The 23,452-nt window shown below is 36.3% G+C and overlaps 1 protein-coding gene across 2 annotated transcripts in view; it reads right to left on the reverse strand.

The window, feature by feature from the left end:
* Window positions 1-958: 958 nt before the first annotated feature.
* DESI2 (desumoylating isopeptidase 2) overlaps window positions 959-23,452 on the reverse strand; it is a 29,302-nt gene continuing 6,808 nt past the window's right edge. For both annotated transcript variants that reach the window (XM_087718007.1, XM_087718008.1), the window contains 4 exons: window positions 8,409-8,481; window positions 5,094-5,187; window positions 4,530-4,671; window positions 959-3,764 (listed from right to left, as the gene is read on the reverse strand). In XM_087718007.1, coding sequence (XP_087574133.1) covers window positions 3,531-3,764; window positions 4,530-4,671; window positions 5,094-5,187; window positions 8,409-8,481 — 543 coding nt within the window. In that variant the 3' untranslated portion in view covers window positions 959-3,530. The remainder of the gene's footprint in view (window positions 3,765-4,529; window positions 4,672-5,093; window positions 5,188-8,408; window positions 8,482-23,452) is intronic.

Raw genomic sequence — 23,452 nt, forward strand, 5'->3', positions numbered from 1 at the left:
CTAAACTGTCGGCTCAAACCGCCATCGAAGAGTTACCGGCCTATGCTCCTATTCCCCGAGACACTCCTCCAATGCTCTCCCCTACATCTGTGGATGCGCCACCCTGGCCCAGCCTACCTGTGTTGTTGAGCCCGCCTTCTGGGCCGTGCCGAGATGGCGTCCCTCGGAGCTGCACTCCCTTTGGGGAGGAGCTACAATGAGCAGGTCCACCTCCGCCGACGACTGCTGTTGAACTAAGGAGATCAGGGCGGGTCCGGCACCGCCCCACCTATCTTCGTGACTACGCATGCTCCATTTGGGAGCATGCGCAGAACTGGGGGGAAGGGGTATTGAATATTCATTAGTTGGATTGTGTATGCATTACGTTTTAGCCGGCAACAGCCTCTTGCGCCCTGATTGGCTGGGATGCAGCTGAGGCTGTTGCCGGCCACAGTTACTACTGATTGGCCGAGATTCGATCTTAGCGGTGCCGCCCAGTTCTCGGCCAGTGGTTGGTTGTATAATTGTATAAATATCTTGCCATGTGTTTCCCCGCCAGGAATCGTTATCACCTTTTTAATGTTAAATAAACCTGCTACTGTTTGTTAATCTTGGCTTCCGCGTCCTCCTTCTGCCGAACTACAAAAAGGACCATGTATATCTTGGGTGAAGATGCTATTCTTCTGGGCAAGCAAAGCCACAGAGGAGGTGCAACTTCGGAGACCATCAAAAGGGCATTGTTGGAAGAGACCCAAAGCATGGCCTCTTTACTAGATTTGGAGACATGGGCAAAAACAATGGGGCCTAAGGATCCTTAACTCTTTTATTTTCTCATTTATCTGATTTAATTCTGCCACTACTGCTAAGGGAAATATTTATTCTGACATACCAATATTTTGATTTCACAACGTAAAATTAAACGCTACAATAGTGAAAAATGATTGAAAAGATACATTAAAATTGACAAGATCAAACCACATATTTTTATAAAAACATATTTTTAATAAATTAATGGATTCAAGTTTATAATAGTTAGACATAACAGTGTAACAAAAGTCAACATCTTCTGCTATTTCATACAGATACTATGTATTACAGTAAACCTATTTTTAGTTTACAAAAATGTGTTGGTGAAAACTATCGTAAACCATCTAAAAGTGAACATCAGTTGTTAACAGTTGTATTGCATGTATTCAAGAAGAACCTCACCATATTTTTATAATGAAACTATCCAGTTTACTAGTGTAGTCTGACATTTGTAAGCAATTAATTTTTGACTTATTAAATATGAATGGCGTCTTAAAAATGGCATTAATAAGACAAAACACCAAACAACTACAGTATTCTTTTTGATAAGAAACAAAATAGAAATTAGGCAGATCAGAGAACCCAAAATGTATTTCTTCTACCCGTTTTTTTTTTTAAAGGTTGAGATATCCAGTATTATAGGTAGAAAGGGTTTTTAGCTTTAATGCACACTATGGCTACTGGAGAAGTGCATTCCCTGCTGAGTAGTAATGCTGGTGAAACATCTTCAACTGTTGCTAGTTAGGGAAACAGATTTTGGCAGGTTGATTTGTTCAAGGAATCAAGTATAGCATTGATATAGCACACGTGATAAGTTATAGAACTCCCATCATTCCCTAAGATATTGTAGCAGTGTCAGAGTTCAGCTGTTTGTGGACATACAATCACTATAAAATGCCACAATATGTATAATAGAAAAGTCCAATAAAATCAGAACCATGTTAATAAAGAATTGCTTTTACTTAGTATGCCATGTATTTCCTTGCATTCCTTACATGCTGTCGTTGTGGATGACTATAAAAATATAAAATGTTAAATTATTCTGTAATTAATAATAAAACCAGTTTATTTTATAGAATTTGATGGAGATTCCAGCAACTCTGGATGGGTAAAATTCCATGGCACTGGTAAGTAATGTCAAAAAATATGTGCATTATCCTTCCTTGAAAGGAGTGAAGAAATTTCTATCCACCAGCCTATGAATAATTAAGAGCAGAGTTTTCTTTGTTAACATGTCAACTTCCTTAACAGAGATCCATACTACTGGTAGGAAATCTCTTTTCCATATCAATTGAAAAACCAAATTATCTCTTTGTCAGTTAGTTATGATTTTAAAAATGTATTCTCAGAAACCCAATTTAGATGATTGGTTAAAGAAAATAAAGTACGGGATTTAAACATTAGATATATTTGAAATTAATATTCTTCACTAATGCAAGCCTTGAAAAGCCTTGGTTTAAACACAGTTTCCAGGTCATTCCTTTCCATATATTTGGAAGAGTCTTAGAACTGCATATATAAAAATCTGAATCCAATTTCAATTAAATGCCAGTCCTGTTAATCTCTACCCCAATGAAATCATGTCACCAATAGAACACGTTAAATAGAAGATATTCATCTAATATTTTTGCAATTGATTTTTTTGTAGTTCACACAGTATATATTGCTATTTAATGGCACAAAAATGTCTATAACTTATTCATCTAAAACACCCATTGATTCAGCAAAAACACAGTGAGCTGGATAAAGCATTTGGTTTCTTTGTTTGAATCTGGCTGCCGAGAAAGGCAATTACAACTGTCACTTCTCTTTGAGTTTCTGAATTGAAATTCTATTTAACAACACTTTACATCTGTTGGATGATCCTTTCCAATAATAGGTTTGGAAATTTTTAATTGCCAAATGACCTATTATTTACCATGTTCTAAATTAACTCACCCACAAGTTTATATGAATCTGTAATTTATCTGTTTTATCTGCATTCATCTTATGTTCAGATTTTAAATGATATGTGAAACAGGCACTATTATCTGAAAATCTCACAAGGATTTTTCATATCTACAAATCAGATAAAAACATGAGGCAATTGAAATAAAATGACTGCAATTTATCACCCAAAAATGCACTTGTATTTGTAATAAAATATAAATTTGCTCATTGTAAATTGAAAAAAATTGACATAGAAGTAACATTTTAGGAACATTTCTGCTAAATAGTAAGACTACTTTCTGTCTTAGACAAAATTCTTTGTACTGATAATTCTGTACCCTGTTTACACATAGTATTTACTAGTTCCTTGTATACCAACAAGAGTTCGAAGAGGCATACTCTAACCTATTCTATTCCAAGGCAGTAGCAAGGAACACTGACCATTACTATACTTCCACTGATGTTGATGAAGTTATGCAGGCTGTACTGAATTTATTCATTTTCTTTTAATGGCTGATATCCCTCGGGGATTTGTAAACAGCAACACACAATACTGTAAACAGTTTAACTTCTGCTCAATTAGTCCAAGTCATTTGATTAGATTAAAATGAAGATTGCATTTGAATTCTTCTCGAGTTCTTTTCATTTCCTCAAGACACTTTTTTCACTACATATAAAATCCTGAGCAGAACACAATGGGTTTGAATTAGTTTTCTAATTGCAAACCAAAGACACCATCAAATGTCTATTTACTATTGTATAAGGGAAGTCAGTTATTGATAAAACTTCCAAAGTAACAGTACTTTGGACTAAACCTATATTTTAGTATGATGGCCAGTTCTTGCCCCTGATGCTGAACTTGGCAGAGAAGCTGTTGTTGCAGCATCTTCTGCTTCTTCTAGGACTTCCTGAAGCTCTTGGCTTACACTAGACTGAAGGGCAGCAGGTGTAAGCCATTCTTTTGGTAGACAACTCTGGAGAAAAGGAATACAGGAACTGAAATAGGCAAGACGATTCACCCAACGAGGAATCTCTCTTCCGCAGAGAATCTAGATGGAATTGACAAATTAATCATTTTTAAAGTATATGCGGGTTCCTATCGGAAATCAATTTCTCTTAATTGAAATATTCAAATATGCAGTTATAGTACAATGCCAGACTGGATAATATGTTATAAATCTAATTTTCAAACAGAAGTAACTTTGACAATTCTGAAATTGCATGTATACTGTGCATCCATTTTTTCCAACAAAAACTAGTTAGATATAAGTACAATGAAACTTCACTTATACGTATTGAGGGTAATGTGGGTCATGTCATAATAATATCCCAAATACCAAAAATAGTCATGTATCGACACCACTTTAGCCACATTAACACTACTTTAGCCATATCTGGGTTACATTAGATGTGCCAGACTTGTCTCTTATTTTAAAGTGATGCTTATATGGAAATTTGCTCTACTGCATCGAAGAATCTGGGAAATGGAGGTCCATTAATAAAAGTTGCAGCAATACTAATAAAAAAAAGTACAATAAACATTATATAGGAGGTCACCAATGCTGTTTCCACTATTATTTTCTCCTTATGTATTTTTTCAATAAATAGAACAAATCCCACACTGTCCTCAGTTGCATCTGAGAAAACACATTATGTGTTCATGAAATAATTCTTTGATAATTTAACTCCTCTCTAGAGATGCAAATTGAATATTCTGTCATTGCCAAGTGCAAACTGGAAACACACTCGTAACTTAAGGAGTCTATATAAGATATAAAAAGGTTACTTTTTTAAATAATATAAATTAAACTTGCCTCTGATAAAGCTGAAGAAAAGTGATTGCAGTTTTTGTGCATTAAGTGATAAGCATTTCCCTTAAATTCTTTTCCAAGTTCTTCTATAATTTTTTCTACATCTTCCTCCATGAAGTCAGTACTTCCAAGAACAACAGCTTCTCTGCAATAAAAGACTGAAAATTAAAGGATTCTTGCAATTCAGACAAGAGTTTTTTTTCATTTTCATTCTCTTTTGAGAACACAGATACACTTCTGGAAACCGCCTTTTGAACTTCATATTTAATGAATATTTCACAATATTGCTTTTTTACAGATGCTGTGTTTTATATATAGGAACATCAACTTGCTTGTGTAGCTTATTTTTTATCTATAGCAATTATGGGAAGACATATATGTCTTTTTATATGACAGCACAATAAATAATATCTTACTATTCGAAACAAGGATTAAAATTAGCTCCTTTTATTAATAAGAGATGGGACTTTTGTGTTCGGTCATATAGTTTAGAATTTACAAGTTGCAGTTCATAGATACATGGAAACTTTAAATAAATTTCAGAACACACTAATGAAAATTGCTTACTTGAATTTAAATGTTTCCCCTAATTCAGATGCATTGCCTGGTAAAATCTCAAATATTCCAGAGAAAGGATATGGATGACCACCATAAGCAAATTCTGAAAGACAAATTCAAGATATTATCTTTAGTTAGTTGTGCTTTACTTCCCTATACAAATAATTTTCCAAGCATGCTTAAAACTGATATACTATCATATAAAAAATATTGCTACAAAATCTAGACAAACCTTAATACTTGGTACTTATAATATGCAAGATTTATATTTTAGTTGGGAATATTAAGTTAAAAGATAGTAAGGCAAATGCTATTTATGCCAGGTAAATCTCCCTCTTCTGAGGGAGACAGGTGGTTAAAAAAGATGAACTATAAACAAGCAAACAAAGTATCTCTATGTATAACCATGGAAAAAAACCAGAATTATTGCAGTTTTGGCTGTAGTAAAATTTGCCACACTCCCCTGGTAAGATGAACATACAGTGGGGCAAAAAAGTATTTAGTCAGCCACCTATTGTGCAAGTTCTCCCACTTAAAAAGATGAGAGGCCTGTAATTGACATCATAGGTAGACCTCAACTATGAGAGACAAAAAGAGAAAACAAATCCAGACAATCACATTGTCTGATTTGGAAAGAATTTTTTTTGCAAATTATGGTGGAAAATAAGTATTTGGTCAATATCAAAAGTCCATCTCAATACTTTGTTATATATCCTTTGTTGGCAATGACAGAGGTCAAACGTTTTCTGTGGCACACACTGTTGCTGCTGGTATGTTGGCCCATTCCTCCATGCAGATCTCCTCTAGAGCAATGATGTTTTGGGGCTGTCGCTGGGCAACATGGACTTTCAACTCCCTCCAAAGGTTTTCTATGGAGTTGAGATCTGGAGACTGGGTAGGCCACTCCAGGACCTTGAAATGCTTCTTACAAAGCCACTCCTTCGTGCCCGGGCGGTGTGTTTGGGATCATTGTCCTGCTGAAAGACCCAGCCACGTTTCATCTTCAATGCCCTTGCTGATGGATGGAAGGTTTGCACTCAAAATCTCATGATACATGGCCCCATTCATTTTATCCTGTTCACGGATCAGTCGTCCTGATCCCTTTGCAGAGAAACAGCCCCAAAGCATGATGTTGCCACCCCTGTACTTCACAGTAGGTATGGTGTTCTTTGGATGCAACTTAGCATTCTCTCTCCTCCAAACACAACGAGATGTTTCTACCAAACAGTTCTACTTTGGTTTCATCTGACCATATGACATTCTCCCAATCCTCTTCTGAATCATCCAAATGCTCTCTAGCATACTTCAGACGGGCCCAGACATATACTGTCTTAAGCAGGGGGATACGTCTGTGTTGTGACTCAGCAGATGTCTGCTGTGAGTCTTTTCGGGATACAAGATTCATTATGCAGCTGGGGCTTGTTAGAGGCAGGTTTGGAGATAAAAGGACGGATGCTGCCACGCCCTAGTCGCAGGAGTCAACGTTCCTTCGTGCGTACAACATTGCTTGATACACTTGGATAAGTGCTTTGGTGTTTCCTGTAACCCTGATTCAAGGCTACACTGGAGAAGTCATTGCTTGTAAGAGTTGTTTTGTTTTTCATTCCATTATCGAGTCAGAGACTGTATTTATGTTATTTTTGGGCTCGAAGCCAGTTTGAACTGAGAACTGATAAAGAAAGTTCCTTTTAAGTTTATTTGTCTTGCTGTTTGTTAAGAGCCGTGAAGGGGGGACAGAACACGTCTGGCACTGCAGGATCTGAGTCCCTGGCGGCATAGTGTGTTACTGATGGTAGCCTTTGTTATGTTGGTCCCAGCTCTCTGCAAGTCATTCAGTCCCGTCCCCCCCCCCATGTGGTTCTGGGATTTTTGCTCACCGTGATCATTTTGACCCCACGGGGTGAGATCTTGCGTGGATTCCAGATTGAGGGAGATTATCAGTGGTCTTGTATGTCTTCCATTTTCTAATTATTGTCCCACAGTTGATTTCTCACACCAATCTACTTGCCTATTGCAGATTCAGTCTTCCCAGCCTGGTGCAGGTCTACAATGTTGTTTCTGGTGTCCTTCGACAGCTCTTTGGTCTTCATCATAGTAGAGTTTGAAGTGTGACTCTTTGAGGTTGTGGACAGGTGTCTTTTATACTGCTAACAAGTTCAAACAGGTGCCATTAATACAGGTTATGAGTGGAGGACAGAGGAGCCTCTTAAAGAAGAAGTTACAGGTCTGTGAGAGCCAGAAATCTTGCTTGTTTATAGGTGACCAAAAACTTATTTTCCACCATAATTTGCAAAAAAATTCCAAATCAGACAATGTGATTGTCTGGATTTGTTTTCTCATTTTGTCTCTCATAGTTGAGGTCTACCTATGATGTCAATTATAGGCCTCTCTCATCTTTTTAAGTGGGAGAACTTGCACAATTGGTGGCTGACTAAATACTTTTTTGCCCCACTATATTTCAGATGCTTGGCTAACTGTTCCCATTTATGATCAGTTGCTAAAGTACCCTGTGATCATCTGATTGCCATTTACAATCTTCTCTGCTAGTCTCTCCAGAAAATCAATGAGGAAGCAGATAAGGAAATTTATAAGCAGAATGGACATTGGATTTGTCTGTTCTGCTATCATTTCTGCCTCACTGAAGTGCCAAGGAATTTCCCCTCTGAACACCACTGTTCTTATGATCATCCAGAAGGCCCCTTCTCCAAATTGTCCTTAAAATTATGTGAATGGGGCCTGTTTACAGAATGAAGTGAAGTAACATTAGTAGTCAGCAGCTACAGGACAATAGAAAGCAATAGCAATAATAATTAGACTTATATACCGCTTCATAGTGTGTTACACCACTCTCTAAGTGGTTTAGAGTCAACATATAGCCCCCAACAATCTGGCTCCTCATTTTACCAACCTCAGAAGGATGGAAGGCTGAGTCAACCTTGAGCTGGTCACAATCAAACACCTTGCAGTGGGCAGAACTAGCCTGCAATATTGAAGTCTAACCACTGTGCCACCATGGCTCCCCCCCCTTACAAAGAAAGTCAACTGGGGCGTAGAGTGAGCCCAAATCTCCCAGATGCGATGGGGTGGGGAAAAGGCCCAGATCTTTTGGCTATGGTGAGAAACCTGGGTTCTCTCCCTGCCTCAGGAGGCCCAGGTCTTCTCCTGGCATTTCACATAGCAAATCCAACTGGGAGAGCTGGATTGTGATAAATTTAAATTTCAAAACTGATGTGCTGCTCCTTCCAATCTCTTCCTATGAACACAAAAAGTTCCATTTTAATTGTTCCTTGTAATAAAAATATAAGGCTAAAGTTAGGTACATACCTCTACCATATATCTCAATTCCTGAGTGAAATACTCCAATTCCAAGGGAGGAGGTGTATTCATTCATCCAGTACTAGAAAAGAACATGGGAGATGTAGCTAAATGTAAATAATTTTTATTTACATCCCACATGCCAAGGCAATTATCTTTGAGGGGGAAGATCATTTTAATTATTTTCCCTGAAATGTTCAAAACATTGTTTGTTAACCTTTAAGACAGTCAGAGCACAGTGTAATTTAACTAGGTGACAGGAAGCTTAACAATCCAACGCTGCTTTATTTGCTATATTGAAGAACAATCAGACAACTAAATTCAAGCAACTTTTCTCACCCATTAAAAATACCTTTTACAGCTACAGAAGAGGAAAAGCTTTTTTACTGGACAAAACAGACTGAAACTGATTTGAACATGGATCTGAAAGTTGATTTTAAAATGTTGACTACAAAAGTAATATTGGATATTGCCATATTGGAAATACAAATTAAACTCATGGAAGAAGGCTAGTCTTAATAAAGGTGACATACAAATAATAAATCAGAAGAATGACTTGGATAGCTTTCTTATCTTGGCTGTACAAAATAGATATGTTGAAACTAGTGAAGGAATTTCTGAGAGGAGACAGAGAAAATGATAAATCAACTTGTGGGATATTATTTGAAATGATTAAAGATCAAGTTTTTAAAAAGTAAACAGTATAAACCGGATTAATTTGATCAAGATTAAAACATATATTGCTATTTCTGGTAGCTTTTAACAGACATAATTCCCAATAATCAAATCCCAAAATCAGAATTACATTTCTCTTAGTTTGTTGCAAAGACCAAATGTTAGCTTCATTAACAATTCATTGCTTATAATACAAGAAGATATTTTTTCATTCATACCTCATCCCATTTTCTATAAACTCTTTTAATTTTTTGCTCTCCTTATAAATCAGCAGATCCAATAAAATTAAAAATTAACAATAAAAATTAACAAAAATACTTAATAACACATATATTTCTTTCAACCCTCATATTCCTGTAATGTCTAACAATTAGACAGTAGGAAAAAAACCTATTAATGCCAAAGTAATCACCCCTTATTTAGATATCAAAAACTAATCTATTACTTCATTAGACATTTAAAAAAAATACTATATAAATAACCACTCAACATCACCAAAATAATTATTTAACCATATTCCGATACTTAGGTTTGGAGCACCTAGATGTTCGAGAGCTCTAATCACCTAAAACTTTGTACTTTTTACTGTTTAGGCATCTAGGTCACATAATGATAGAAAGATGATGAATTACAATTAGATTTTGGGATATCCAGTAAGAATAATTGAGAATAATTCTAGGAACATTACCGATGAATTTACAAAAAAAAACCTGTAATGACCATTCAGAAATCTATGTAAAATCTATCTGATGTGAAAATCAAGTATAACAGATGATTTAAGATTAAGTGCTTTATAAAAGAAATATAAATGTTAAAACGTATCAATTATTTCTAATTTTGACTACAAAAAAAATCTATCAAATAAAGTATATTCAAATAGGTGTTACAAAGTGGTTATTCCAACAGTGATAACAAAATGAACACATTTTAATCTTGGTTTACAACAACAATTGAGACCAGAATTTCCTTCGCTCAGCAATAGTCACAAGGTGCTAGATCATGAATGTAACCTTAGCAATGCCAATTGTGGGAATCCCAGTTTTCATCGTTAAGAGAATCCCCACATGTTGTTAATAAGCAAGACCATCATATTGTCACCATTTGTGAACACCTGCTGGTTTCCCCATTGATTTTGCTTGACTGAGAAGACACTGCATCAGCTGGAATTCTGAGGACTGATTGTAAGTCCCTCTTGTTAAACACTACTGAACATTCACTGAGCAAGTGATGTAAATCAATGAATTTCAATATGATGACCTATCTCTGGAAATTTCTTATGTTTTCAACAGAGCTTCCTCTAGAATTCATTTGGTTCCAAACGTTTATTCCAAACTTTCCAAAAACTGCAGAAAACTTTAAATCAAGTTTTCTTGAATATCTTTTATTTCTCAAAAGCAGACTAGAAATACTTGTTAAATCTATGTCTTGTTGTTTTGGTTTTTCTTTGCCCAGTTTGCATCGCCACAGAAAGCACAGTGAAGTTCTGCTTGTGTGTTAGCAGCCCTCAGCAAGGGAGGCAATGAGCTGTTCAATTACTGCTGCAATTGAAGACTGAGAAGGCAGGGGAACTTAATTCATTTGTCAAAAGCTGGATAAAAGCAAATACTATCAGCCCTTCCCTGTGTTACTAATTCATGGTGATTGAAATCACAATAGGCTGCTAAGAGTGCAATCCAATGGCTTGTCCTAAGGTAATAGACCTCCCTTCTGAATTCTCAGATAGAATATAATTGGTACAAATCAGAATGCAGCTGCATAAGCATTATTACAACTCACATTTTGACTTCGCAATGAAGGTAAGCAGCCTTAGGCGTATTTAAGACCAGTAGAGAGAGTATGAAATTAGACATCTACTGTTCAATGTCTTGCAGGTTGTAGACATGGACATGTTTAAACAAGCTGTTTGCAATTTCAACACAAAGTGACTACTAACATAAAATAAATTCTAGTAATTTTATTATAACTCTTATAAATTCATAGAACACACTCAGAATGTTCAATTATTGTACAAAGTTTTGAAGTCACTGACATTAGCAAGAACATCTTATTTTAATGAGCTGAAATTAAAGATAGGCAAGGCACATAGATCCAGACATCCTGGCTTTTTTGGTATTGCACTTCACCCCAAAACACTTTCTAGCTTGGTATTCACAAATTTTATCTTGTTCCCCGAATTATTGCAATCAATATTTTGTCAACATAGCTACTGAAATCTTAGCATCAACATTTAAAAGAAATATGGGGTAATAACTTGGACATTAGGTGAGATCCTTATCTGCCCTCAAAATTATAGTGATAAAAATCTTTATAATAGGAAACTGGCAGAGCTTTACTTTAATAAAATGCCCGAAATAATTTCAGAAGTGTAAGAGATACTTTCTTGTACAATTTTTAATACCTATCATCCAGAGACCTTTCCAGATTTCATTTTATCAACAGCATCAGATACTGTATGCTGTAATGTTGAGCATATAGCCAGCTCTTCTGGCTCTGTATCTAAAACTTCTGAAAGATGTATTATATCTGAATAATTATCTATCTGACTAGCTATAAGGATATGTATAGAATATATAGTTTTATATAATTCAAAGCATTGAAAGTTAGTCTCATTATAGCTGGGGTAATGTGTTCTTGAAAAACCCCTTACTAAAACTGTTATTTTACCTTGTTCGAATGAGAAATTAACATTACCCAGGTTTCTCTCCTCATCCCCAATATGTTCATTTCATTGGTTTTAAACCATATTCCATATGTCATATAATTCAACTTTTCTATTTTGTGATTCAATACACTTTTGATCCAGAAGCATAGTTATTATCTTACTACAATAAATGCTTTAAAGGTATCTCAAACTATCCCCAAAATGATTTGAACTGCAATTTGATTTGGAAAAAAAATGTATCTCTTTCTTTTATTGTTCCATAAACTACAATTCTTCCCACAAAGAATTCATAGAATCATAGGGCTGGAAGAGACCTTGGAGGCCTTCTAGTCCAAGCCCCTGCCCAAGGCAGCAGGTGTTTCTATCATACAGGAAAAATCGTTGTCCAATCTTTTCTTGAAAACCTCCACGATAGAGCACAACTCCAGGACGCAAGTTGTATCACTGATTAATCATTCTCACTGTCAGGAAATTCCTCCTTAATTTTCAGGCTGAATCTCCCTTTGATTAGTTTGCACCCATTGCTTCTTGTCCTGCCTTCAGCTATAGAGATTAGATTGATGTCGTCTTCCCTGTGATAGCATTTCTAGTATTGGAAAATTGCTATTATGTCTCCCGAGCCTTTTCTTTATTAGGCTAAACATACCTAGTTGTCTTAGCCGTTCATTGTATGATTCAACTTCTAGATCCCTTATCATCTTTGCTGCTCTTCTGTGATGCTCTGCCCCAGGATCTTTTCTGTATCGTGGTGACCGGAACCGAACAGTGTTCCAAAGATGGTTTCATTAGTGCAGTATAGAATGATATTACTACTTCCCGTGATCTTGATGTATTAGTATTAAAATACAGGAAGTCTTCCTGTACCAACTACAACTGACACTGGTAACTCTGTCCCAAAGCGATGTGGTTATAAAGTGAAACGTGACCATGCCCAACTTACAACATCAGTTCTGGTTGCAGTCATGAAACAGATCACTCATGGTTGTTAAGCATTACGTCACATGACTGACATTTGCGACTTCCAGCAGGCTTCCCCATTGGTGTGCTTGTCATTGGCCAGCTATAAAGCTTATATAAATGCATGATGGTTACCAAATACTTGAATTGTGGTCATGTGATTGCAAGAACACTGCAAATGAATGCTGAATGACTGGTCAGTGAGCAAGGACTACCAGTACCATATGCCACTAACTGGGATACATTTATACATAACACTACTGTGGATATGTGATTAGAAATTCAAACTGAATCAATCTTGTATATTTCAACTATATTAACCATCAAAAATATAAAACATTAATTCTTTAACATATCCAGGAGGAGTGATTTAAAAACAGGCAAGTGTAGCCTGTTGGAATTAAACATTCATATGTCCATTAAATTAAATTTCTGGATGGATGTGCAGAGAACATTATGATTTGGGGGACTCATTTCTCTTTTGAAATTTTATTCTGGTGCAAAACTAATTTAAAAGCCTATGTGGCAACTATCACCTGCTTTACCTGTAGTGTAAAGAGATTATCAAAATAACTGTATAATACTGTACATCAGATTTATTTTTTGTCTGATTCAATTAACCATTAACATTTAACCCTATCATCTGAAAATGTCCGCATTTGGCTACTAAAATTATATAATGACCTCTAAAATCTTTTGTTCACAATAAAACTAGAAAATGTTTTCAATATAATTTCGATTCTGGCAGATTTTGAATTTCTACTCATCTGTTCATCCCATTTTCTTGCTAATATTTTTTCTCATTTGGAAGACTGTAGTGTATAAGCAAAGAAATGATATCATTTCAGTCTATAAAACATCTGCCTTTCTTCAGGTACCCATAGTTCTCTAGCTAACACAGTAATAGAGCCTGCCAATCGTGACTGTGACTTGTAACAATGATAAAGCAAATCGTCACATGACCAACACATTATTATAATTTTTTTTGTGGCAGTCATGAAGTGACTACTGAAGCCATAACCCATGGTTCGGTATAGGTCAGTTTTTGCCAAAACTCAGAAGTAAATGCTGGGTGTTGGCAAAATTGTTATAAAATGTGGTCAAGGGACTACAGGTAGCTGCAAATGGCTGTAAATGTGGCTTGGCTGCCAAGTGCTCAAGGTGTGATCACATGACTTCAGTTTCCCCAAATGCTGGAACTTTGAACAGTCACTAAGCAACCAGCCATAAGTTGAGGACTATCCTCTTAGTCTTTTAATGTTCCATGACACAATTTGTAATTTCAATTTCTAAGGCAAATTCCCTTGTCAATGACTCTAGATGGTTTTTGAGAGATTCACAATAGTTACTGTAATAACAATAAACATGATAAAAAGATGAGTGCAGGAGGAGAAAGCAAACTCAATTATCTCTCAATTAGCAGATTCATTTAGCATCCCAATCTATACAAAGTCAGACCTTTTTTAAGGAAAAGCATGGTCAAGGCCATATGTGATTATAATTTTTTAAAAGCCCTACTTGTATTATTTATTAGAGAGGCAATTGGACTAAAAGTTATGTCCAGTTTGGATTAGACATAATCAAAAATCCAAATAATTGAGCCTTCCTAGCATATCCAATTATATAATTAATTCAGTATAACTAAGCTCATTATTTAAAAAACACACTTATCAAAACTAGTTTAGAAAAAAATGTAATATAAATAATTATCATTATTAATTTTTTTATTTAAACAGATTAAACAAATTTACATTAAATGTGAGGGAAGAAGGCGGGGCTTAGCAGTGAGAAGATGGCGTTTCAGGCTACTCCTGAAATTCCTCTATACCGAAGGATTTTTGGACGGGTTCTTTGAACTCTAGCTGTCCCGTAGACGACAGTGAAGGTGAGGAGAGACCCAGGACCTCAGAGACACCCGCAAGTCTCTGGGAGGCGGTATTAACTCCTCGTGCCAATTCCTTTTTGGATTAGCTGCGTGCTAACTGAAACTGCAGGTTGCCCCTAAGAATGGTAGAAGTGATGTCATCTGGTAAGCTGATTTTATTATCCAAGAGAGACTGTTTGCGTTAAAAACTTAAGATAACTGAAACCAAAGAACAGGAAAATTTAGCGGCGAATTGGCTTTTTTTAATGGATTTATGGCTGGTGGTTACTTTACTTCTTAAATGCTTCAAGAAACTCCTCGACATCCTCCCCCCTCTGAATCTCCCTAAGTGGATCGTAAAATTTATTTTCTACTAATTAGTCCGTCACGATTTGACACTTTTATTACTTTATTACTTCGCTTTGTTTACGATCAGATAAGATTGCACAGCCTGTAAGAAACTAAGAAGTCTGTGGGAAAAAAAAAGAGCTTGCAATTTTTAACTGCGACACACATCATGGCGTCCCAAAATACCTCTAAGATTTCATTTCAGATACTTTTTTCCGCATGTAGAGGACTCTTTGATTCTTATCAAAGACTGGAAAGAAAATTGGATCATCTGATTTTAAAATATGAAGCAAAAACTGAGATTGTTGTATGTTTAAATGCTCCTGAAATACAAACGGAAAATGTGAGAAATGGTGTGTGGTCTATCTCAGAGGAAGAAAGGAGGGGGGGAGTTATAAAGAAGACTCATGTAAAAAGACAGAGTGCAGGAGGAATGGAAAATCCACCCTTGAGAATTAAAGTTAATTTGGAAAATTTTGCAAGCCTAGGACAACATTATTATTTCATCACTGACATTCAGAGTCCAAAGGTGCCAAAATATCTTTGTCTGGATTTGCTTATGAAAACATTTGGTAAATTTATCCAACGCATGGCAATTGGCTGGAGAAGATCTTGCTATTGGAGAGACACTGGCTGATAGATGGAAGAACGTAATTTAAAATCTAGCTAAATCTGATTACCTTAATGTGTAATAGATATAGCTGAATAATGACTGATATGGATAGTAATATATATAATTTGGAACTGGCTGATAGATTGAAGAATACAATTGAAAATTAGTTAAACCTAATTGCTTTTTCTTGTAACAGATATAGTTGAATAATAATTGATATTGATAGTAATGTATATAATGTGGAGTTGATATAACAACTAACAATTGGAAGATTATACATAAAGAGTATTAACTACAATAATTATCACTATTAAAAAACTAAATAAAGTACATACAATCAAATGTTAATCAACACTGGGAAAATGTTATGATATATGATATAATTAAATATTATGGATGTCCAGCTAAAATAGGATATGAGGATTTGATGATAATAGAGGATTTTACAAATAAGTAAATGAATTGTCAGCATGTGTTATGGATTAATTATGTAATGCATAGCTAAGGATGAAGGATGTTTAAATAACCATAGGTAATTAAAACTGGAGGTATAATGATGTTGATATGGTAAATATTCAAGTTAAGATATTTGAATTAATATGAGTTAATGGAAGAGAAGCACCAAAGCATGTTGTAACCAGTTGATATACTTCTTTTTTTTCTCATGATAGACACCTGTGTTTTGTTTTGTTTTCCTGCCTTGTCTCTTGTCGTTTTTGTCTTTTTTTGTATTATTTTTATTTTTTATGTTTTATTTTAATTTTTATTTTTTATCTGTCCTTTCTTTTTTTTTATTTTTTCCTCTCCCACTGGTGTGGGCAGGGATTGTTCAAGATTATTTCTTTCATCAATATTTCTAAATAATAATTGCAGTTAAATGAAAATGGATATATAATAATGTTTTAGTTAATATGAGTTATATTGGTTGACTGTGGAGGAGATGTACTAAAACTTATCTGTAATTGATTGATACATTTTCTACAGATGTAAAGAAAGATGTGTACCTGTTTTAAACTAAAATTAAAAAACATTTATTTAAATTTTTTTTACATTAAATGTATTAAAAATAAAAAAGAATAAAAATATGTAACAAAGCTATCATATTCAAGACTGTTAACAAAACTACTCATCAAAAACCTTAAATAAAATTTTTAAAGGCATGGCACTGTGACCAAGGAGTTATGGCTTCTCTGTTCTGATGTCTGGTTGATAAAATAGTCTTCCCTCTGAAATCCAGAGGTCTCTGCTCTCTGGGATTTTCAGAACGTCATGCAAATCTGCTTTTTCTTCTATTTCAGGGGTGTTAAACTTGTGGCCTGCGGGCTGGATGCATTACGTGCTGGCTCTGTCCCGCCCGGTTTAGCGAAGGGAAAAAAATCCCCTTATATCACATCATGCCGCCATGAGTTTGACACCCCTGCTCTATTTGTTGGACATGGATGTTAGATGAACCAGAGATATGTCAGATTTACTTTGAGTGTCTGTTATATATTGTCTCAGTTATTGTATTATTATTTTAATTCTGTCTGGTTTATACGGCTTTTTTATTTTTATGTTTATTTTGAATTGTTTTTAGCCAACCATTGTTTTTGGCCAACCAAACTTCATATGTAAAATGGGCAGCCATATACATTTTCTAAATAACAATAAAAATAAAATCAAAACCATCATATCAGGATTCCTAGTGGGCACCTGTCAATGTTCCATACATCTCTCTTTCTTTCTGTCTCTGAAGCTGCCAAGAAGTCAACAAGAAATTTATGTAACCCATCAGTGACCCTCCAGATTAATAAATCATTTATGAGTAGAGTATTGTAGAGGTATTACCTCTAAATGGTTAAAGGCTTGTTTGAGACAATTAACATTATTTCCAGGATTACACAATTACCTCATACCAATTTCTAAGAATATGCCAAATACTGCATGATACAGAAATAAAGTCCTTAGTGCTTGTCTGATAAGGAGACAAGCTTGATGAAATTCTTGGTATTTCTAAAAGATAGATCTGGTAACAACATATGCTTCTTTTCCACATAGCCCGTATTTGTTGTCATTCTAGCTGCTTATACTGCTTTATCTCAATCAGATCTCCAAAGAATGACAGCAGTATCAGAAGATTTGAAACCCGTATCTTGAATCAACAAGAAGCTGTTAGATTCTGCCAAGGGCAGGGGTCTACAACCTTAAACACTCAGAGCCATTTGGACCAATTTCCCACAGAAAACACCAGCAGCCACAAAACCTGGGTGGGCATGGCCAACTCAATGTCACTCCCACCCAGTCACATGACCCGCCCGCCATGCCTATCCAGGTTTTGTGGCTTTCGGTGTCTTCTGTGGGAAATAAGTCTCTCTCTCTCCCTCCCTCTCATTTCTGTTTTTCCTCTTTTTCCTCCCTTTTCTCTTTCTTTCTCTCCCCCTTCTCTATTTGTTTCCCTTTTTTTCCTCTCTCTTTCTCTCCCTTCATCATTTTCTCATATCTCTATTAGTTTTTCTCCCCCACCCCAGTCTGTCTGTCTGTCTGTCTGTCTCAGAAAGCTGAGGCTGAGTCGACCCAGCGACCTCTCCTTGGGGCTCTTCATTAATCCTTTTCTTCTTGGCAACTTTTGGAAAACCTGGGCTGGCAGAGGAATGAGCACGAGCCACGGCAATGGCTTCGCCGAAGACGACCCCCCCCTCACACAATCCCCTGGCTGGCTGTTGAGGGGCTGGGATGGAGCGCATGAGCAGAGATTTTCTCCTCAAGCAAGTGGAGCAGCGCCACTGCCAATGTTGATTGAAAAGTGTCCTTGGGGAGGCTTTAAATCTCGCACAGGGGACTTTTACAACCGAAAGAATGCTTTTTGATCAACTCCACTGAAGAAGTAATGCTCAGGACAGCGGGAAAAGGGGGCTCACCCCATCGAACCTCACATGCCCACCCCGGAGATCAGGCTTGGAGAAAGCCGGAGAACCCTCGCCTAAGATGCTTGCCCGTCAGCCGGTCAACCTGCCCACCCAACACACCTTTGCTGCGCTTTGGCCAAACCTGGCCACTGACTTGAGGAGGGTATCTCCTGGCCCCACAACAACTGGCCAGAGGATCGTGTGAGGAGGAGTCATCTTCGACGTGGCTCATGCTCACTCCTCAGCACCTGTCCCCCTTTCCATTGTACCCTCCTCCTGATCCCATTCCCACCTCACCAGCCCTTGTGTTAGCAAGGTTGGTTTTGGCCATGGCCGGGTTGGGCCAGTGTCTTGGGGCAGAGAACAGGTTGTGCGACCAGGTTGGCAGGGAGCCGCAGGAGAGGGGTCAAAGAGCCACATGCATTTTTGGAGCCTTGGGTTGCCGACACCCGGCATAGGGTATCTGAAATATGACACTGTCAGTCTCAAGCAGTTTAAAACTGCAATTAATTTCTTGTCTATTTCAAACTTACCTTTTTTACTCTTTTAACTTTAACTTTTATTCTTTTACTTGATCTTGCTCTATTTCCTCTTGGTTTTATCTAACTTATTTTAAAATTTTGAGAAAAATACTTTAATGTGATAAGAATCTTAAAATAGACTACTTCCTAAGGAATAATATCAGATGAAATTTCAAAGCTACCTGGACTTTCCCAACTGAATTGGGTGTCAGCAAGAGTTGCCACAAAGTGGGAGAGAATAAATAGTTTCTGGCTTGAAGCCTTACTCCATAACATAGTGCAATTACAACCTCCCCAGAAGCCAAAGCTGAGATGGTGGCTGTGTTGTAGTAGAAGGGAGAGCCTGCTTCTTAAACTGGAGGCATTCTATCTTCCAAAATATAAAAGAAATTGCAAAAGCAATTTAATTAAATGTTTAGCTTACCAGCTCTCTTAAGCACAGTCTACAAACTTTAATTCTACACCTGTCGGGGAAAGAGAAATAAACTGCATCTTAGGACATTTCCATTTTATTGTTCAGGAACCATTTTAAAAGGAGAAGGAAATATTAAAAGTATAAGATGGAGAGTATATTCAACTAATAAATGGAAACACGTGATTAAAATTAATTAACTAATGCAAGGTATGCTAGAAAACTGTACCTCTTTTTATTCCTATAAGTTTTGAATGGGGGAATAAATATAAACACAAATTGTATCTATATCATTGTAAACATTTAGATTACCTTTCTTTTACTGTATAATCTCACCGGCTCAGGGTTGACTCAGCCTTCCATCCTTCCGAGGTGGGTAAAATGAGGACCCAGATTGTTGGGGGCAATATGCTGACTCTCTGTAAACCGCTTAGAGAGGCCTGAAAGGCCTATGAAGCGGTATATAAGTCTACTGCTATTGCTAGTTCAAAATTATGAAAGTCATGAATGAAGGAACTTATGACACCTGGCCGAAGTTTGTTTGTTGCAGTGCCCCAGTAGTCATGCAATCAAAATTTGGGCATTTTGCAGTATGCCCACCCCCATCACTGTGAGATGACTGACTCACCACCACCATTACTGTGAGCCAAGAGGCCTTGACTGGTACACCCACTGACACCCGGAAAGTTACTACATGCCGGATGGCCTCAGTGAGTTAGGTCCAGTGACGCACATGTCTTTTCCCTCTCCATCCACCTCTTTGCTGGTCGACTTCATCTTCCTGTCCAGCTTTGAGAAAGATTGCCTCTCTGGGTTTGAAGGAAATTGTCTTCACTAGCTTTCTAGCCAAGCCTTACTTTGGATAGCTGTGCCTTTTGGCAGATGCAGAGAAAGGGAAAGCAAAGTAGACTCAGGCATGGACAGTGGTGGTGTAGGAGAGGAAAGGTCAGGTTTCTTGGGATGGGGGCAGTGGGGGGGGGGAGGAAGGAAGGCAATATGTGTGCTGATGGGCTTAGCTGGTTGAGGCCATCTGGCCCATGGCAGTTTTCCACATTCCAGTGGCCTTCCAAGCCATTCTCCATCCTGAGGTAGCTCTGTGGTCACTTAATGACCTGTGAGGTAGCTTTAACAACTGCAATGGGGAGAGCTGGGATTGTGGTCATTGAGCAAAGCAACCAGTTACAATGACTTACAACCAAAATTGGGCTCAATTGTGGTTGTAACTCGAGGACTACTTATGGTTTTTCTTTGGAGGAAGACTGCAATAATTATCATGTTGTAGTATCAAAAATGACACGGATTACAGTAACTAAAGCACTCCAGGATGATAGACTATAGAAAGGCAACCCCACTCATCATTTTAACTATAAAAGTTGCTACATCCTTGGAGTTCCTTTTTGAGCTCTTGCTATTTCTACTAAGAGTGTTTTGACTACAGCTAGCACAAATAAAAATAAGTAATCCCAAATATAGTATTGAGTTTTCATTAAAGCCTTGGTTTTGCCATATAGAAAATAGATATATGGTGTGTCCCCCTCCCCCAATTCTGTGATTCTCTTTTATCCTTTTTGCTCCTGATTCTTCAGAAATTAGAATACCTGGGAATTTTAGCTTTAGTTCCTTCAGGATTTCTGCTGCATGGCTGGAATAATAGGCAGGAAAGAATCTATCTTCCAATTTAATCATGATTTTGAATGAAAATGTCATTTTTAAGGAATCCCAGAATTCTTCATGATGTGATCAATTGAAGCTGTTTTGTTTTAGGTACCAGGACTTAAATCTGGAAAGAACTGGGCCTTTTGTTCCTTGAATTTGAAATCCTTATTGTTTTAGAATATGTACAGTTATTTCCACAAGATACAAATTGCAGCGACATCATTCTAATCTTCAACCTTGTTCTGAGCAAAATCCTTAATTTCCCCTTTGTCAGAAAATGGTATAGCTACTGGGGAGGAGGAGCCAATGTCACAACGAGATGGGTGTGTGGTCTCAATGCTCTGAGACTACAGTCAACACTTTTGCCACTGGGTGGTCCAAACGGATCTAAACCGTCCCAAAGAGACGGTGAACAGGAAGAATACGTCTTGCTGATCTCGGGGATACCACAAAATCCTCGAAAGAAGCAAGAGAAGTTCTTCAAGCCAGTGACAAAAAATCCAGCCAAGACTGACAAAGTCGGGGCAGCTCCAAAACGGTAGGATACAGAAAGAGAAAGTGTTTCCAGCTGGTGAGGAATTTTTATTGTTTTAAAAAAAGAGACTGCCTATAAAAACTCAAAAACCAATTTAAATTAAAGAATAGAAGAATCAAGCGGCGGAATTGAATTTGGAATGGTTTTGGACAGTGGTTATCTTTTTAAATGTTATTTACATGGATCGAATCTATGCAAACCTTTTGAAACGGATGGATTAAGTTTTCTTCTTCTACCTTCTCTTTGTGACTTTCTGTAATTTGCAGACAAAAGTTTTCCTCTTTTATTGCTGTGGGTATTTTTCTAATTCATTTAAAGATTGGATCTCTTTTTCTAATTTGATATACAAAAAAAATACAAAAGAAACTCTTTAATAGTGTCTCCGCTTTGGAGGCTGGGAGGTATTGTTGATCGGAGTTTTGTGTATTCAAAATGGAATGTTTTTTTTTTTCTTTCACGGATTGCTTTGACTTGGCACCACAAGGCTTTAATGTTTGGCTACAGACTGATAAGAGTGCACAGATGTCCCTTTGAAGAATGTTTTCAACCAGGGAGAAGTGAGAGCAGCGTTCTTTGTGAATCTACTTTAATTTTGTTGATCTTTCAAGCTAGAGTAGCTGTGTTTGTCAGAATGACACAAACCTAAGGAAAAATAGAGGTCTTGACTTTGCAAAATATGTTTTCAGAACTACAGAAATTATCAAATATAGTAGAGAAAAAACTGGAATACCTAGAGCACATAACAAGAAAATATGATGAAAAAATTGAAAATGTTCATCAAATGCAAAATGGGATGATTGAAACTCAAAAAAATGAAGTGGAAAATGAATATAAAGAGACTAAACCTGCTGGTATCTATGGTAATTGGTTTGTTCCTGAAAATGGAAAGAATGGAATAAAGAAAGAGAAATTAAATGGAGAGGAAATCTATTTCAAAGGTCAAGATATAGAAGAAGATTAAAGAACCTATGGATTTAAAGAAAGAAATTCAACTAGTAAAAGTTTTGATAACACTGCTGACAATCAAAGACAAAATGAATAAGGAAACAGAAAAAGGGCATCAAGATTGTATGAGAGATCTTATAAGCAAGGAGTTGCTAAGACGAGTCCATACAAAACTGATCAAGTAGATGACTAGAGGATTGGTACCACAAATGGCAGAAGATATGAGATTGTTTTGTTATTGGAAAGATACAGGTTGATAGATGGAAGAATATAACTTAAAATTAGTTAAACTTAGTGAAATTTAGTGATAATAAATATAGTTAAAGAAATAATTGATAATGATAATAATGTATACAATGTGTATACAATGTGTAGTGTTATGATAAGTAATAATTGAATATGAATATTGAATTATACCCATGAAAGGAAGATTAGAAATCCTTTTGGATTATATACAAAGGTTAATAAAAAAGAATTAAGTTAGATACAGTTAAGTTTTGATTATTAGGGGGAAAATGTTATAATACAGGATATAGTCAAATAAAGGAGGGATAATGATGACAACCTATATTATATATGATGAAAATTGCCAACAGTGATTTGGAAAGGAGGATTAGAAAAGTTTGTCATTAAATATTATGGATTCAATGTTATTGGAAGATTTTAGAAATATTAAATGAAATGTCAGTATGTGGTTATGTATTAAATCTTGGTATATTTTATGATGAAGGACATTTAAACAATTATAGTCAAATAAAAATGGAGGTATAAGGGTAACATGTATAAATATTTGAGTTAAAATACTTGAGTTAATATGAATTATGCTTGATGACTGTGGAAGAGATGCATGAAACCTTTTGTAACCAACTGATACACTTTCCACAGTAAAGAAGGAAGATTTTATGTGTTGTGGTTTGTTTTGAAAATAAAAATAAATTCTATTTTTAAAAAAAGAAAATGGTATAGCTACTTACAGTAGT

The sequence above is a fragment of the Thamnophis sirtalis genome, unplaced genomic scaffold (assembly GCF_051295495.1).
Source record: "Thamnophis sirtalis isolate CommonGarterSnake01/CBP01778 unplaced genomic scaffold, rThaSir2_p1.2 scaffold_6, whole genome shotgun sequence".
Classification (NCBI taxonomy): domain Eukaryota; kingdom Metazoa; phylum Chordata; class Lepidosauria; order Squamata; family Natricidae; genus Thamnophis; species Thamnophis sirtalis.